The 15983-nt window shown below is 61.6% G+C and overlaps 2 protein-coding genes across 2 annotated transcripts; both read right to left on the bottom strand.

Annotated features, from left to right (window-relative positions):
• Window positions 1-203: 203 nt before the first annotated feature.
• On the bottom strand, window positions 204-8292 carry VIL1 (villin 1). Its single transcript, XM_039381826.1, has 20 exons — window positions 8168-8292; window positions 5816-5920; window positions 5520-5594; window positions 5187-5383; window positions 4832-4940; window positions 4415-4525; window positions 4115-4317; window positions 3529-3607; window positions 3293-3391; window positions 3044-3197; window positions 2836-2936; window positions 2559-2696; window positions 2252-2410; window positions 1994-2173; window positions 1740-1885; window positions 1498-1642; window positions 1001-1189; window positions 779-847; window positions 473-610; window positions 204-387 (listed from the first exon to the last, which is right to left on the bottom strand). Exons 2-20 carry the CDS (start codon window positions 5888-5890, stop codon window positions 274-276), a joined length of 2481 nt encoding a protein of 826 aa, XP_039237760.1. The 5' UTR covers window positions 5891-5920; window positions 8168-8292; the 3' UTR covers window positions 204-273.
• A 750-nt stretch (window positions 8293-9042) lies between these two features.
• CTDSP1 (CTD small phosphatase 1) lies at window positions 9043-13955 on the bottom strand. Its single transcript, XM_027734804.2, has 7 exons — window positions 13752-13955; window positions 12478-12620; window positions 12231-12332; window positions 11950-12006; window positions 11379-11471; window positions 10911-11096; window positions 9043-10826 (listed from the first exon to the last, which is right to left on the bottom strand). The coding sequence occupies exons 1-7, from the start codon at window positions 13816-13818 to the stop codon at window positions 10698-10700; spliced, it is 777 nt and encodes a 258-aa protein (XP_027590605.1). The 5' UTR covers window positions 13819-13955; the 3' UTR covers window positions 9043-10697.
• Window positions 13956-15983: the final 2028 nt, after the last annotated feature.

The raw sequence follows: 15983 nt of genomic DNA, 5'->3' as shown, positions 1-15983 counted from the left end.
TCTTCGGGCATGCTCAGCTTGTGCATCACCTTTGCGTGCCCGGAGGGCAAAGGAAGGAATCGGAAAAGGAGCTGGGGGTCCTTCCCTGTGCTGCTGGTACCCGGTCAAGACCTGTGTGTCTCTGCGTGCCTTTGCTTTGCCAAATAAGCCCCACACCTGGGCTGAGCTCTGGGGTTGGGAGGGGAGGGATGGAGACACAGCTCTGCTCTCCAAATTAATTTTATTTAATAAAAAATAAGGAGCTGGAGTTGTCCCTGGGCCCAGTCTCCTGCCCTAGAAGAGTCCTTTGTCCTTCTTGAGCTTCTGTTGTTTCCACAAGGGAAGGCTGCCGAAGGCAGAGCGATTCATGCCGAAAACAGCCTGGAAGTCCTCATCAGAGAGATGGGCCTGGGGGAGGAGAGAGGAGGCTGAGCTAAAGCACGGGGGAGCTTCCCCAGTTTCCCGCCCCAGCAGCTCCCCAGCCCCCTCTCACCTCCTTCCTGCTGGGGTCTACACCCCGTGGCAGGTCCTCAGCTGAGGTGTTCACCAGCACATCCAAGGGGAAGGTCTCCAGTTTGGAGGGGACAAGGGTGGTGGAGGCAGTGAAGACCTCTTGCCTGGATGTGAGCACCTGAATGGGGGGGCAGGGTCACATCAGGGGCTGCCCCAGGGATGGAGGCACCAGGTTGGCTCCAGGAGGAGCCTCACTGGAGGGTCTCTCCTCACCCTTGCCAAGGGGAGGGAGGGGCTTTCTGTGCCCCCTCCCAGCCTGACTGCCCCTCTCCCTTGTGCCACTTACTGAGGTGAGCTGCCCGAGCCTGCTCTCATCGCCCAGCTCAGCTTTCATCGTCTCATAGGATTTCTTGTCCTGGGAAGGGGACAAAAGTGCTCAGCCCCTCGGCAGGGGCAGGGGTCAGGCCAACTGCTGCCCACACCCCCGAGATGCTTCCTGGGGCCAGACCCACACCCGGTCCCATCTGCAAAGGGCCCCCAGGTCTTTTGAACCCCCTCCACGACTCACAGCCCAGTTGAGAGGGTCCCAGGCATGGAACCAGCCAGTGAAGGTAGGGGGCTCATAACCCTGCTTCACCACAATGATGGGGGTTTCGGGGTCGCGCCCACTGGGGTGGGTCCGCAGGTACTCCTGTGCCATCACTGCTGCTGCCTCCTTCTCTGACTCATTGGCTCCATTTCCAATCCAGAAGAAAACCTGCAAAGAGGTTACCATGTCCACCACTGAGGTGAGATTGGAGCCCTCTGGGGCCATGCCCTGTCTATGATTGGAGGCACACAGGACCTGTCCACGGGGAAGGACACTGGGAGTCCATCCTCAACAACGCCTGGAGCAAGAGGGCTGGAAAAAAACATCATGGGGCCACGGATATGGGGGTTTCCAGCCTCCTATCCTCCCACCTCAAGCTGCTGCAAGTCCTCCTACACTCCCCACCCAACGCCCCTCCAGAACACCAGTTTGTGAGATCAGTGGTGTGTCTGCCACTCCATGGCCCCTCAGCTCACCTGGTCCCAGGCGTCTAGCAGGTAAACATCACTCTCCTCCAGGTCATCCTGGGTGAAGTCTATGATCTCCGTGGCCAAGAAGGTACCTGTCTTGTTGGAGCACTCAAAGAGTCGGGGGGACACAGAGGGATTCTCCTCCTGCAGCCTGACAGGGGGCAACATGGTGGTGGGAATGCTGCTCATCCTGCTTGGGGAATGGTGGCCCATCTTACCCCTCAGGGTGGTAGGGACAAGACTGGTACCTCTTGCTGCTGGCATACTGGGACTTGCCCCCTAGGGCCAGCCAGAACTCAGGTGGCTCCTGTCCCTCTGCAATCACTGGCTTCTCTGTCTTGGAGATTATATCGGCCACAGTCTTGCCCATCTCACGTTCATCCCCGCTGCAGCCCTGCCAAACAAGTGCAGCTGCTCCTTCACTGGCCCCAGCCAAGGAGAGGGAAGAGAAGCAGAGAACATTTCTCTTAGAGGCGGCAGCATCCACACCAGCAGTACCCACCTTCCCATACCAGAGGTAACAGGTGCTGGGGGTTTTGAGCACAAAGACATCATTGGAGTTGAGGGAGGAGGCACGGACGGGCACCTCAAAGGCCTTGGTGTTGTACTCATTGGTGCCATGCACATGGAAGAGGCGGGTGGAGGGTGTGGGCTCCGTGCTGCCTGCCCGCAAGGTGCCACCCTGGGGGACAGGGACAGGAGGTCACCCCTATGCCACAGGGTCACCTGCCTGCCCACACCCCCACAGCCTCATGCTCACCGCATATACCACCATCCTGCCCTTGAAGATGGCCATCAGGTGGGCTGGCTCCTTGCCCATGGTGACACGGATCTGCACGGGCTCATTGTTGTACTTCTGGTCCAGGGCAACAGTCAGGTAGGCAGAGGCAGCCAGCTCATCTGGGGTGGCATGGCGGCCCTGGGCGGGGCAGAGGGGCACTCAGCACACATCACAGCCCCCTCTACCCTCTTGGGAAGAGGGAATCCTCGTGCTGTTCCCATGGGGTAATGTGTGAGGCAGAGCATCCCTGGCCCCCACCCACGGGTCAGGGACCTGGAGGTCTCACCTGCCAGAGGTAGATGATGCGGTTCACCTTGGGCCCCACAGAATAGGTGTAGAGCACCACATAGCAGTCCCCCCCATAGAAATGGCCCAGCCACTTCTTCTCTACGGGCACCAGCTCGTTGTTCTCCACACGCCAGACCTGGTGGGACAAGGACAGGGATGTACTGCTATCAGGGCTGGTGCATCCCCCTGCCCTGAAGAACCTGAACCCCACGGCATCCCCTGGTGTAGAACAGGGGGGCCTGAGAGAGTCTCGCATTCTTCCAAGGCTACCCTACCTCCACCTCCCCAGATCCATCATCCACCATTTTCTGCTGGGCGGCCATCTGGGGCTTGGCGTGCAGTGTGGTGGCATCAAACTTGACCTGCTCCACCTTGGCTGCAGAGAAGGGCAGAGGGGTGAGCTAAATCCCACTGGCTTTGGGGATCCCACAGCCCCTACATCCCAAATCAAGGAGCCCTGCTGCATCGGAAGGAGACACTCACCCACTTTGCCCACAGTGTGGGTCTTGCCCAACCCACTGGTCTGGTTAGGAACAGTCCATTTTTGGAAGAGCTGCCTAAAGATGGTTGACTCAGACCCATCATTCTCTGTCTCCACGCTGGTGCTGGCTGGGTAGTTCTTGGCTTTGATGAAGCCCTGGGGTATCCGAACACAGAGCATGGGCATGGGGGGCCTGGCACCCCAGGAAGGAGCCAGGCTATCCCATAGCCAACCCATAACCCAACACCCACCAGCGCTGTGGTCATTGCTTCCTGCTTTTCCTCCTTGTTGGCGTTCTTGCCCTTCCACACAAAGATCTTGAGACCTCCTTGATCAAGGATGTAACAGTCCTTGGAGAGGGGACAACAGCAGAAATCAGGATTTTGGGCAACTTTAACCCTTAAAAAGCTGATTGGGTGGGCAATTTTGAAGGGTTAAAGCTGCCAGGGAAATTGGGCACTCCCAAGCATCCCATGGGGTAACACACCTCATGCAGGAGCATGTCTTGAGTTAGGGGTCGAAACGCCACCTCCTGAATGACCAGGTTCCCACTCTGATTGGAGACGCTGACAGGAGAAAAAGAGAGGAAGGAGGGGTTAGAAACCAGGTTGGAAAAAACCATCCCCATTTTGGGATGGCATGGTTTGGTGGGGGTATCCCCTCCGCATCCCGTTCACCACCCAGATCATGGCACAGGTGGTGCCCAGGGACACTCTTGCCCTGCCATGGTGGCAATCTGGTTTGTAGCTTGCCCTGCCATGCAGCTCTCTCATGGCCACAAGGAGGGACAAAGGGGTGTCAGGTGTGATGGTGCCACCCAGGAACATTGCTGCCATATACAAAGGTGACACTCAGCACGAGCATCTCTCCAGTGGGTACCAATCCTGTCAGCACCAGAGACTCCTCTTGCTCAAAGGCACCCAAAGGACCCATCCCCACCCCTGCTGTGACCTTGACCCTTCTTGGTGGCTGTCCACGGGGACAGGAGTTGTGGGACGTAGCAGAGATGGGTGCTGGGTCCCTCTGGCACCGCACAAAATGCCCCCATGGGTAACTCACGCCCAGCAACTCACTGGTAGAGCTTGAGGGAGGACTTGACGATCTGGTCCACTTTATCATCAGGGATGGCTGGCTGAATATCCCTCTTCTCACCCAGCACATGTGTGAGGACCTTCATGAGCTCTGGCGAGGCATCCTCGTTCTCACCCTCTACAATGCCCACCTGGGCACGGCCCCCACGTTCCCGGTCCCGGATGTCCTTGGCCAGGGTCATTGCCTGCACCCAGGGGAGAAGGGGTAAGCCCGGATCAGGGAGGGGGTGGCTGGTCACCCCCATTCCTCCAGGAGGGAACCCTGGGACCCCCTGGCCGTACCCTCAGCCTCTCATTTCGGTTGCTCTCAGGGCCATTCCACTGGATAATGAGCTGGCCCAGGTCCAGCAGGAAGACGTCACCCCGGTTGAAGCTTTTCCAGCTCATCTCCACCTGCAGCAGGACGAGATTGGGAGGGGTGGGTGTCAAGCAGCAGGATGCCTGGGTCCCCACAGCTTTACAGTCCCTGCCTGCCCTCACTCAGTGCTGATACCTCCAGCCTATATTCCTCCTCCCTACCTCAAGAGGGGCTTTTTGAGGTGCAGCTGCTCCTGAGGCAAGGCAGCATCATCCTGCACACACTTTTGTCCCCTGCTTGAGGGCAGCTGTGTCTGGGGGAGCTCTGGCCTGATCCTGATCCTAAACAGCATGTCTGCATAGAGGTTGATGGCTGGGAACTCCCCACATCCCATAACTCACCTCTCCTGCTGCCACATTCTTCTTGCCCTTCACATGCAGCAGGCGCTGGATGTTGTAGGTGTTTGTCTCCACGTGCTTCATGCCCGAGGCCACTCCACCCTTCTTATAGCTGGGGTGAGTACAGACATAGTGTCAGGCCCGGGTGTCCCCTCCTCACTTCAGTGGGGTCCCCCTCCCAACCACATGGGTGATGGGTGGAGCAAGACCAGCTCCAGATCCTTGTCCTACCTCTCACACCTCACTGGGACAGGGCTGTCCCCATCCCCACTGAGGGTGTCCCCACAAGCCACATGCAGAGGACCCCTCCCCACTGTCACCCACTGTGGGATCGGGTCCCCAGGGATGAGTGACATACATGAGTCCCTGCTTGAAGTAGGCACGGAAGGTCTCGCTCTCATGTCCCTGGACCTCGCGGTGTTGCACAGCCACTGAGCCCAGGTGATCATCCATCTGGATGGTGTAGATGGCGGCTGTCCCCTGCTCATCCTGGCTCGACTCCTTGCCCAGCCAGTAGTGGATGTCGTAGGTGAAGCCGCTCCCAGACTTGCGTGTCTGCAGGACACCAGTCCCCGCTAGAAGAACCCCTGTGTCCCCAGGTCACTCTGGTCACAGACACCCCTCCCTGCATCCCAGTCCCCCCAGGGCAGAGCCCATTCCCAGTTCCCCAGGTGACCCCTGACTGCCCTACCGACAGCAGGACGTAGCAATCCCCCTCATAGAAGTTGCCGTAGCTTTTGGTGGGCACTGGCACCATCTCCATGCTCTGCAGAAGAAAGGGAGATGTCAGCCCTGGTGGGGAACCCCCTACCCCAGCCCTATGCACCCCACTGCCCCCAGCCCCAGAACCTGGAGGGGTTTAACTCTGGATGCTGCACTGAGACCCCCAAAAACAGGCACTGAGTACACAAGGGGAGGACCTTCCCTCATAGAGACCCCCCCCAAGCAGCCCAGTGATGGGTGTCCAGGCTGTGCTCCCGTCCCCACCTCGATTCGCCATATCTGGATGCCCGGCGTGGTCTTGTTGAGTGTCCTGGTGACTTTGCCGCTGAGCTCCACCATGGTGACAGGTACCGCAGGCAAGGGGACCTACTGGCATCAGCAACACCCTTGTTAATGGCAGGCAGTGTCATCAAGACCTGGGACACAGCCAGCCTGCCGTGCCATCTGCTTCCCTGCCCACTCTGCAGACAGCCCAGCCGGAGCTGCACAGGATGAGGGGAACCCTGGCACTGCAGTGTCAGGACTGTGGGCACACAAACAGGACTGCTGTCCCCTCAGCTCAGCTGTCAGTGCAGCCACAGCTCCATGCCAGGGTCCAGGGTGGGCAGGAGCAGTAAGTGCCCCAGTGCCCTGCTCTGCACCCAGGCAAGGGACAGGGCTGTGCAGGGCACCCACAGCACAGCAGCTGCAGCTGGGTGACACTGCTGTGCAGTAGCCTATTCCTCCCCAGGACCAGCAGGAACCAGCCCTGCTCAGCCTTGTCCTGGCACGGCTTGGCACAAAGTGGCACAGCATGACATGGCCACTGCTGGTGCCCTTACACACACACACACACACACACACACGTGCAAGCACACTGCCTGCTTCAACCCCCCTGCTTCCAACCCCCCCACTGGATCCATGCCCCCCAGGGAGGGCACATCCTGGCCCCACAGAGGTGCTGAGTGTGCCAGGGCTCGGCCTTGGTGCTGCCAAAGTTGCCCACAGCCATCTCTGCCAGGCTGGCAGTGCTCCCCATGAGTAGGCAGAGGGGCCAGGCAGCCGGTGTCAGGCAAAGGCCCTGCTGTGCCCTGGCTGGTGGCTGGCAGGGAGAGCTAGTAGTGCCCAGCAGAGAGGCCTCTGTTTCCTCAGCCCTGCAAAACCTCGCCTGGCCCTGCTGTGCTGCTCTGTAAGCACCCACATCCCATCCCTCAGACCCAAGGGGTAGCATCCCCCCAAGTGCAGCACCAAGGTGGGGCACGGGTGGGTCCCCAAGTCCCATGCCCAGGCCACCCCAGTGCCAGGAGTGATGGTGGCCGTGGCATGCGCTGTCCACTCCATGCCCACCCTCCGTCCCCTCATACCACCCCAGCCCCTCACCTTCACCGCAGAGCTGGGCACAGGTGAACCTACCTAGGCGGAGTGCTCAGGTGCCAGCACCCAGGAGACTTTGTCCCCTCATGTCCCAGCCCATATTCACCATATAAGGGCAGGAACAGCCCAGAGTCAAGGTCCCCATGGCCCTCCAAGACTTTGTGGCACCTGAGAGCCCCGTTACTCATGGGGTGTTGCCCTCCCCAGGTGCTATTGCACCCTGCCCACGGGCTGGCTGTGCCTATGCTGGTGCCTCCCCAAGCCTGATACTCTTTTGGCCCTTGGCATTCAGCCCATGGTAACTGGTTTTTTACCCCTCACCAAAAAGTTCCCCAGTGATAGCAATGGGCTGGACCAGGACACACGAGCATCAGCCACAAACACAGTGGTGCCCTGATGCCACAGGGATGTGCTTTACCGCTGTTCTTCACTCCCCAGACCACAAAATCCCCAAACCCTCCCAGCCATGGAGCACTAAGAGCATGGCAGTGGGGTTTTTTTGGTGTCTCCTCCCCTCTAAAAAGGTTCCCCAAAGTGATACCAATGCAGCACCAGCTTCCTGGGGCATCCCCTTTCCACCCCCTACCTGGCACATCACTGCCCTGCCCATGGGACTGTCTCAAGGCTGTGCCACACCTCAGCCAGATCCCTGCTCACTCCCAGCTTTGCCTCCTTGCACTGGGGGTCTCCACAGATCTGAGGTCCCCTTGGGGATGGGAAGGAGTTACAGGGATGGGACATAGAGATGGGGTTTGGGGGGACAGGATATGCTAAGTCCTGTCCCATGCCCCCAAGCCCCCATCCCAAAAGTTAGTACCTGATGATGCCCTTGATATTGGCAGAGAGGAGACTGAAGTCCTGCCCAGTAGCTCCCAGACCCGAAGGTGGTTTTGGGGAATGAACACGAGGTACCATAAAGGTGAAGGGTGAGGTGCCGGCAGGCAGGTCCCCAGGCTTCCTATCCGCTCTTATCTCTTCCCCAGCCCTGCGGGATTGCCGCAGCTTTATCTTGGCTGCCCTGCTGAGCCAGCACCCCTGGCTGGGGGCATCCCACACCCTGCTGTCACCCTGGCACCAGGCCTGGGCTGCTGTGAGCCCCAAATCCTGACAGTCCCCCCTCCAAGGATCCCCAAAGTGATGACAGTGGGCTGAACTGGCACAGGGGGCAGCCCCAACAGCACAGGGATGGGCTCTCCTGCTGCTCTCCACTCCTCTGCCCCCCCCCCCAGCCACTCCACATGAGTATCCCCATGGGACCCTTACCTGGGTTCAGAACCCCCAGTGGGGGTGAGGGCCTGAGTTTTGGGTGGGGTGTAACACCCAGGTGGTCGGTCTCCGCTCAGTGGCTGTGTCCCAGGGCTATGTCCGTCGGTGTGGCACAGGGTTGGGAGACCCCATGCCAGCCCCAGCGGGCTCAGCCCCTCCCTGGGCCTCCCAGCCGGGTCACTAATGAACTCAGTAATTAGTGCAGCCATCAGGGAGGACGCAGACTTTGTTAATGAGGGGAGGCACAGGGCCAATGAGGGCATGGGGGGGGGGCAGCTAAGAGACCCCCACCTCTCCCCCAGCAACCCAGTGCCTGCATGTTGGCAGCAGGCTGCCTGGGGAGCGGGGGTGGGGGGGGGGTGTGTGTCACAAGTCCCCCCACAAGGGCTCTCCAGTCAAATAAGGCCTGACATCCTATTTGGAGTAAACTGAAGCCCCAAAGCTGAGGGGGGGGAGGTGTACAGCTCCCATGGTAAATTTACCCCCTCCTTGTTAAGGGACAGGATACCCACCCCCGTGGCACCAGGGACCTTTTCCCAGGAGGAGGGGGAAGGAATTAGGATGGAGGTGCCAGGGCAGCCTGGGGGGGTTGCCCTGGAGTGTGAGGGTGTCCCCCTTGGCACCAGGTAAGGAGTGAAATCTCAACCTGGCAAACCAAAGGTGCTCCCCCAGCACTGACCTGCAGCATCCCCTCTTCCCAGGGGGATTTAGGACATCCCAGGGGCTCCCTGTGCCCCCACTTTGCACAGCCACTAGTGACGCGTGCGTGATAGGAGCTCATGCCCACACATGTACACACTCAGGACTCCCCTTTCCAAGATGGTTTGACAGCTTTAATCACATGAAGGCACTTGGATCTGGTATCCCAGCCCTCCCCAGCCCCCCCATGCCGCCTCTGCACCCCCCAGGCCCCCCAAGGGTGCCCAGCACAGGGGCTGTGCTCCTTGGATGCTGCAGCACCCACAGGTACTCGCTGGGCAATGGCTGCGCTGGTGCCGTTTGACTTGTCTAATGTAAAGTGCTGAGTTCAACCCTCCTGGAGGGGCAGGATGAGGCCCAGGGCTGGCAGGGATCCAGCAGGTGTGCTGTACCACCCCCTACCCCACCCCTGGCCACGGGGCAAGGGTGCAGGCAGGGGTGTGGGCAGGGCTGGGGGGACCCCCACTTACCCCCAGCACCGGGAGAAGGGCAGTGCCGGCTCCTGCCGGCTGAACAGCACCGGAAAGCTAAAACCTCTCACACCCACCCCCCCAAATACTGCCCCATTCCCTTTGCTGGCACAGCGGTAAAAAGGCACCCATGATTTTTTGGGAAACCATTGTTTTTCCCTCTAAAAAGGTATGAGGCATTGTCCATATTGTGACGTTAAAAAAGGCTTGGTTGAGCTCAGCCCCCTGCTAAAATCCCTCCCTGAGAGCCCCCAGCCCCTCAAGGCTGGGGGACACCCTGGCACCAGTCCAACCCCACGGGGGTCAAGGGTAACCCCAGGCTATGGGAAAGTGCCCCCCACCCCTATCCCAGTTGGGGGACTGGGGCAAGGCTAGAAAGGGGAAGTAAGGCTGGTATGGCGTTCCATCCCTCCTAGGAGCGGCAGCCTTTGGCAAAGCTGCAGATGGATGAGGAGTAGGTGTGTGCCCCCCCCATGCGGGAGGGGACCCCCTTGTTGGTGACTGGAGTGGCTCCCACTAACACAGTGTAACTGGAGATGGGGGGAGGCCCCCAGAACAAGGGAAGAAACTGAGATTGGAGAAGGGGAGTTAAGAGCCCCCCCCCAGGCACAGCCCTTGCAGGGCTAAGGGGGCCACAGAGACACAGTGTCTCAAGGCACATGGGGGGCATTTGTGCCCAGCGGCTCAGCCCTGAGGCCAGGCTGCTCCCCCAAAACACACCCCCTATGTGGGCGGGGCAGGAGAAGGCACGAGGGTGGGCAAGGACATGCCCCCCATGAGGTGATCAGCTGCACCCAGGGCAGAGTTAAGGGCATGGTGGCAGCCTTATGCACCAACAATAAGACTCCCCCATTTTTGGAGAGTGACAAGGTGTTGAACTATCCTGTAACCCCTGCAGATAGGGGCCAAGGGCCACCAGGCTCTCAGCAGGCAGAGCCTGGATGGAGGGATCTAGTCCCCCCAAAGGCAGTGGAAAACAGCAGCTGCTGATCCCCCCACCCCACTCAGGGGGACACGGAGGGGAAAAGGACCTGAGAACCGTTTTGGGGAGGGGGGACAGAGGTTGGGAGAGGGCAGAGGCTGGACAGTGTGGGAGGATGGGACCCCCCCCAACAGGTCCTCAGCACAGCAAGGCAGCAGGTCACCCACAGCCCCCCTTTTCTGTGAGAAGGGGGACACTCAGCTCCCTGGCAGGGGCACCCACATCTCCCACCACCAGCAGGCAGGGAGGGCACCTGCACCCACTGGGGCTGGCAAGGATGATGGGGGGCACACCGGGACCCCCCTCTCCCACAAAATAAGGCACCTGGCTCCCCCGCTGGTGCCCCTCGGCAGCAGCCGGCAGGGCGGAGGGGCCATTAGCTGTTAGTCCGCTGCTTCTTGAGCACTGCATACACATCCTCCACCTTGCTGAGCCTCTCGAAGAAGGGCAGCAGATCCAGCAGCTCCGTGTCTGCCATGTTATCGAACCAGGAAGCCACTGGCACCTGCAGGTGGCACAGCAGACTGAGAGAGGGTCCCTCACTACCTCCCCTCTGTGCCACACCCAGCCTCACCCCGGGGGTACATACAGCGTTATCGGGGTGGAAGATGTAGGATGCGGGCGAGTTGTCCACGATGATGATCCGGCGCAGGTCACGGCCCAGGCGGCTCAGGTCCTTCACGTAGTTGCCACGATGGAAGACGCAGGATTCCCGGAAAAGTCGTGCCCGGAAAGCCCCCCATTTATCCAGCAGGTCAGCCACGGGGTCTGCATACTACAGGCACAGAAAAAGTGTCACTGGGCCACACCATGCCACACTGCCCACCCCACAGTGACAACAGCATCCAGTTCTCCAATGGTGTCAGGTCGCACCATGCCTCAGTTTCCCTGGCCACCGTCTCGGAGAGGCAGGCAGGGAGACTGCCCAATGCTGGTGCTGCCTGCGGGCATGCAGAGGACAAGGGGCCAGTAACGCCTTGCAGGCAAGGGGAGCTGTGCAACCCGAGGGGTGTGTGGGAAGGGGGAGGGATGGCAGGGGAGTGGCAGGCGCACCCACCTTGGCCAGGCTGGCGGTGAAGAGCACACACTCGAAGAGCTCACCCATGCGCTGCAGGAACTCGTCCACGTGTGGCCGTTTGAGCACGTACACCTGTGGGCATGGGGCAGAGGGCAGCGCCTCCGGCACCGGCCACCCGGCCCCTCCCAGCACCACCACCCACCCCAGGGGACACCCTGACGAGGAAGGGGGGCAAGAGGGCTGCCTGCACCTCATGCCATGGGGGCTGCCCTGTGTGGGCTGGAGGATACCGTGGCCCCACAGGGATGTCCAGGACGAAGTGTCTGGACAGCTCCAGAGCCAAGTAACCGAGAACAGGCTGACTGCCCAGACCACAGCCTATCCTGGATTACTTGAACCCGGGGCTGGCCACTGCAGGACGACATTGCACCAGCACCCCCTTCACCTCCCTGCCCTGTGTGAAGAGCGGTATTTGCCTCTGCCCCCCAAGGTGCCAGCCCTGGCACCCTGACACCCCAATTATGCCTCAGTGCAGGGCACTGGGATGGCTCTTGGTCCCCGGGGAGGGGGAACGATGCCCCCTCCCACTAGGCACCCACCCCACCGTTACCTGGTGCATGATGCCATCGATTTCCACAGGAATGATGAAGTCGGCATTGTTCACTGGCTGGGGAAGGGCACAGCAGGGTCAGCGCTGGGCAGGCACCACCTGCCCAAATGCTGCCTGCCCTCTGCCCACCGTGAATCCCTACCAGCCCTACAACCCCCTCACAGGGACACTCCATCTAACCCAGCCAGGCTGTGCTGGGCATCACTTTGTGGTGAAGAGGGTGGTAGAACAGGCAGGGGGGTACAGGGCAGGAGGTGTGGGTGGGCCAGGGTGTCCCCCACCTTGAAGGAGCTGTGCACCAGTGTCTCATCCAGGTCGATGACCACACAGAGCTTGCTGGCGTCCTGCGGCTTGATCTCAGGCAGGAGGTGTTTGACAGCAGCCTGCACCGGGGGGCACAGGGGGTCAGCGGGGGGGCAAGGGGGTGTCCACAGGGAAGTGACCACCCCCTCATCCTGGTTGCACAGAGGAGGCATAGGGGATGGGCAGCCCAGTGCCCCCAGTGCTAGGCTGGGGGTGCAAGATTACCTTAGGCAGGGCCCCATTCTCCTCCACTAGCAGTGGGGCGCCAGTGGTGCCGGTGCAGGGCTCCCCGTCATCGCGGCACAGGCAGCAGAAAAGAGACTGGAGAATGCTGCGGCTCCGCGGCTTCTTGGCAGGTGTCTGGGTACCTGTGGGAGGGCAGGGGGGGCGTGAGGGGCACCCCAGGGGTGCTCCCAGCATGGGGCTGGGGGGCAGGTGAGATGGGTTTGGGTGTTGCCCCGAAGCCCCTGCATCCTTATCAGCCCCTGGCACCCATCCGGTTGCCCTTCCTGCCCCACCAAGCCACGGCACCAGGACAGCATCAGGGACACCAACGTTTGGCGACCACCACAATGTTTGGTGACCACCCATAACCCCTCGCCCACTCCATGAGTGACCCCCGTGAGTCTGCCCTGCGTGGCTGGAGACCCTACACCCGCAGCGCGGGCTAAGCCCGAGGGTCCCCAAGGTCCCACAGACCCCTGGACAGGGGCCATGGGGCGGGGTCTCATCCAGGGGGCGGGGCTTATGACCCTTCTTTGCCCCACCCCCGGACAGCTCCCTGCTCTCATTGGCCGCCTCGAGCGGACCCGAGGCGAGGGGCCAATCCGGGCGCAGCGCCCGCCCCCAGGTGCCATTCCCGCGGTCCCTATTGGCGGATCGCGGGGAAACTGAGGCACGGGGGCCGCTCCGCCCGCCCCGGCCCACCGGGTCCTGCCGCAGCCCGGCCGGGACCCCACGGGGCGGGAGCTCCCCAGTGTGGACGAGGCCCGTTCTCATGTTCGCTCCTCCCGGCCCTGGAAGCTCCCCAGGCCGGCGGGCAGCGGGATGGGCAGCGCCCCCCGCCAGACCCGCTCCGCGGGGCCGAGGGGACTCGGGGGATGAGGCGCCGGGACGCAGCGAGGGTGCCCGGCACTCGGACCCCTTCCTGCCTCAGTTTCCCACGGGGGCTGCGCGCACCGCCCACCCGGCCCCGGGGGAAACAGCGCAGATACTCCGTGCAGCGCCCCGAGTCTTCCAGGGGCACCCCCGGGATTTGGGGAGGCCAGGGGGGCCGGAGCACGGCCCCTCGCCCCCAGGCGGGTGCAGACAGCCCCGCTGGCTCAGAGCCGCAGCCCCAACGCATCTCCCCAGCTCTGGGCAGCGGGCTGCACGGGGGCGGGCTGAGGCGGCCCACAGCTCATCACACCCTCCGGGAGCAGCCCCCGCAGGCCCCCAGCCCCACCCGGGGACTTCCCCCTCTCCCGTACCGGGGTGGGGGTAAATCCCCCCCGCGTTACCTTTCTCCTGCAGCGGGGCGCTCCCCTCCTCCCTGCTAACCTGGGCGATGATGGACTGGTGCTCCATGGGCGCCGGGGAGGAGGGGTGGGAGGGGGCGGCCCCCCCGGGCGCGGCCCCCGGGGGGGGAGGCGGGGCGGGGGCCGGCGGCGGCGCGGGGCGGCGGGCGCGGGAGCGGCGCCGCGGAGGAAACTTTGTTACAACATGGAGTTTCCTCCGCCCGGGCTGGGGCTGCAAACATGGATCCCGGGCGCGGTTTCAAGGAACCCCTTAAAAGGGCAACGACGCGGGGGGGGGCCCTTCGTCGGTACCCGCCCCGCTGGGGAGGAGCGCAGGGGTCCCGCTGAGCCGCGAGTGGAGCGGGTGGTGGGCTGTGGATAGGATCCCTCTCCTTGCGCCATGGTGGTCGCACGGGGGTCCCCGACACCCCGCCGGGTTCCTCCACGCTTCCCCGCCCCGACTCAGAATGGAGAGGAGGATCAGTTCTGCTTTCACCCCCATCCAGGTGGCAGCCCTGGGGAAAAGATCCCCCTGCAACTCGGCTCGGCAGATGAGCCTCCCCCGCTTCCGCCTCGCTGGGTGTCTCCTGGAGCAGAGAGCCCTGGACTAGTGGCTCCAGGCTGGGGGGTCCCCGGCCACTTGTAATGTCGGCTTTTTAACCTAGCAAACAGGTTATAGAGTTTATTTCCCGGTTTTCGGTGACATCCCCCCGACGACACGTCCCCCATTGCCAGGGCAGGCCAGCGGTAGGAAGCAACAGGTGCTAGGGGGCTGCAGCAAAAACCGCGGGTCTTTTCCTATTGTTTCTCTTTTGTCCTGTAATTCCTCAATTATTTGGGCAATTAATAAGTCTGTATTGTTAATATTTATACTTTACTCTGCAATTCTTTTCCTTTTGCTTTTGGGGAACGCGGGGCTGTTCCCAGGCACTCTCCGAAAAGCGCCTGCCTCCCAAGCCCCCCAAGTGCGGCATTCTCCAGCCTCAGCCCCCTGCCCACGTAAGCCCTGTGGGGCCCTGCGGGGGCAGCACCGCACCGGCCCTGGGGGGTTTCTAGCCTGTCGCGGTCACTTCCCTCGCCATCTCGATGGCTCTGTCAGCGCTGCCCTGGGGTTACAGCAGGCTGGAAATTTCCCATCTGAAGTCGTTCAAAATCTTTCCATCTCTCCCGCCTGAAGTTTGGGAGCTCCAGGGGCTGAAAGACCTCTTTTCGGCCCGGGACAGATCAGGGGCACTGGCGAGGCAGCGATGCTGGCAGCTGCACACCCCGGGTCCCGCTCTGCCCCACTCAGCCCCGGGGCTGGGCCGACATGGCACAGTGAGAGCAGCCGCTGGGAACACGGTTGGGAGGGGACTCGTCCAGCGTGGGGCACAAGGGGACGCAACCCATGCCCACAGGTGACCCAACTGGAAAATGGGGTCTGGCACTGGGAGGTCTCCCACAGAGAACTGGGATGCTGTGGGGCGGGCGGGACTCTGCCAATGCGAAACCTGGTCCACACCTGCGGTCCCCACGCTCCCGGCTCCACGTGTCGCATCCCGACACCACGAGCCACGGGAAGCTGTGGCAGGGACCAGGGACTGCTGCTGGGAACCAGGACATCGCATCCCGACACCACGAGCCACGGGAAGCTGTGGCAGGGACCAGGGACTGCTGCTGGGAACCAGGACATCGCATCCTGCCACCTCCTCCACCAGCTCTGACAGCGGGCAGCGCTCATGCCTCAGTTTCAGTGCCCCTCCTGTGCTGGGCAGGGAGACAGTCATTTCCCATGCCAGGTGCCCAGCACTGCCCACCTGCTCGGCATCAGGAAGCAGAAAAAAGAAGCTGTGCTTCTTTCTATTTTGGCCTGATCCGTGTGTTCCTTTATCCCAGGTGGAGCTACACACGATGCCTGCCTCATCCCCAGTGCCTGGCTGGGCTGGGCTGCTGGGGGATGCTGCTCACAGGGGGGACAGCTGCAGAGGCCACACGCTGTTGTCTACAGGACCCCCGTCCCTTTGGCCACAATCTCCTCTTTCCTCTCTGATGAACCTTGACGAACCTTGCATGTCGTCCAATTAGTGCAATTAGGAAAGTCTCTTGACCAATGCCTGCAGTGGCAGCTGGAGCATCGTTTCTAGGTCCTCTGCCTGGTCAGGGGTAGATCGGACAGCTGGGGAGCTCAAGGACATGCTGTCCCCATCCGAGGGCTGTGGGACAGACTGGGAACAGGGGCCTCATCCTGCACGCTCA

Source organism: Pipra filicauda, unplaced genomic scaffold, assembly GCF_003945595.2.
Source record: "Pipra filicauda isolate LSUMZ 115617 unplaced genomic scaffold, ASM394559v2 scaffold241_size1546129_pilon, whole genome shotgun sequence".
NCBI classification, from domain to species: domain Eukaryota; kingdom Metazoa; phylum Chordata; class Aves; order Passeriformes; family Pipridae; genus Pipra; species Pipra filicauda.
The sequence above is the reverse complement of the archived record's forward strand: the minus strand, read 5'-3'. Positions and strand labels throughout refer to the sequence as shown.

What these genes read in the sequence shown, in the direction of transcription:
- VIL1 (XM_039381826.1), bottom strand. Translation starts at nt 5,890, where the DNA reads ATGGTGGAGCTCAGCGGCAAAGTCACCAGGACACTCAACAAGACCACG. An exon ending in ATGGATCTGGGGAGGTGGAG is followed by an intron (nt 2,697 to 2,835) that starts GTAGGGTAGCCT and finishes TTGTCCCACCAG; the next exon opens with GTCTGGCGTGTGGAGAACAA. An exon ending in TGCTAGACGCCTGGGACCAG is followed by an intron (nt 1,190 to 1,497) that starts GTGAGCTGAGGG and finishes ACCTCTTTGCAG; the next exon opens with GTTTTCTTCTGGATTGGAAA.
- CTDSP1 (XM_027734804.2), bottom strand. Translation starts at nt 13,818, where the DNA reads ATGGAGCACCAGTCCATCATCGCCCAGGTTAGCAGGGAGGAGGGGAGC. An exon ending in AGAATGGGGCCCTGCCTAAG is followed by an intron (nt 12,333 to 12,477) that starts GTAATCTTGCAC and finishes CCCCCGGTGCAG; the next exon opens with GCTGCTGTCAAACACCTCCT. An exon ending in TCTTCCACCCCGATAACGCT is followed by an intron (nt 10,827 to 10,910) that starts GTATGTACCCCC and finishes TGCCACCTGCAG; the next exon opens with GTGCCAGTGGCTTCCTGGTT.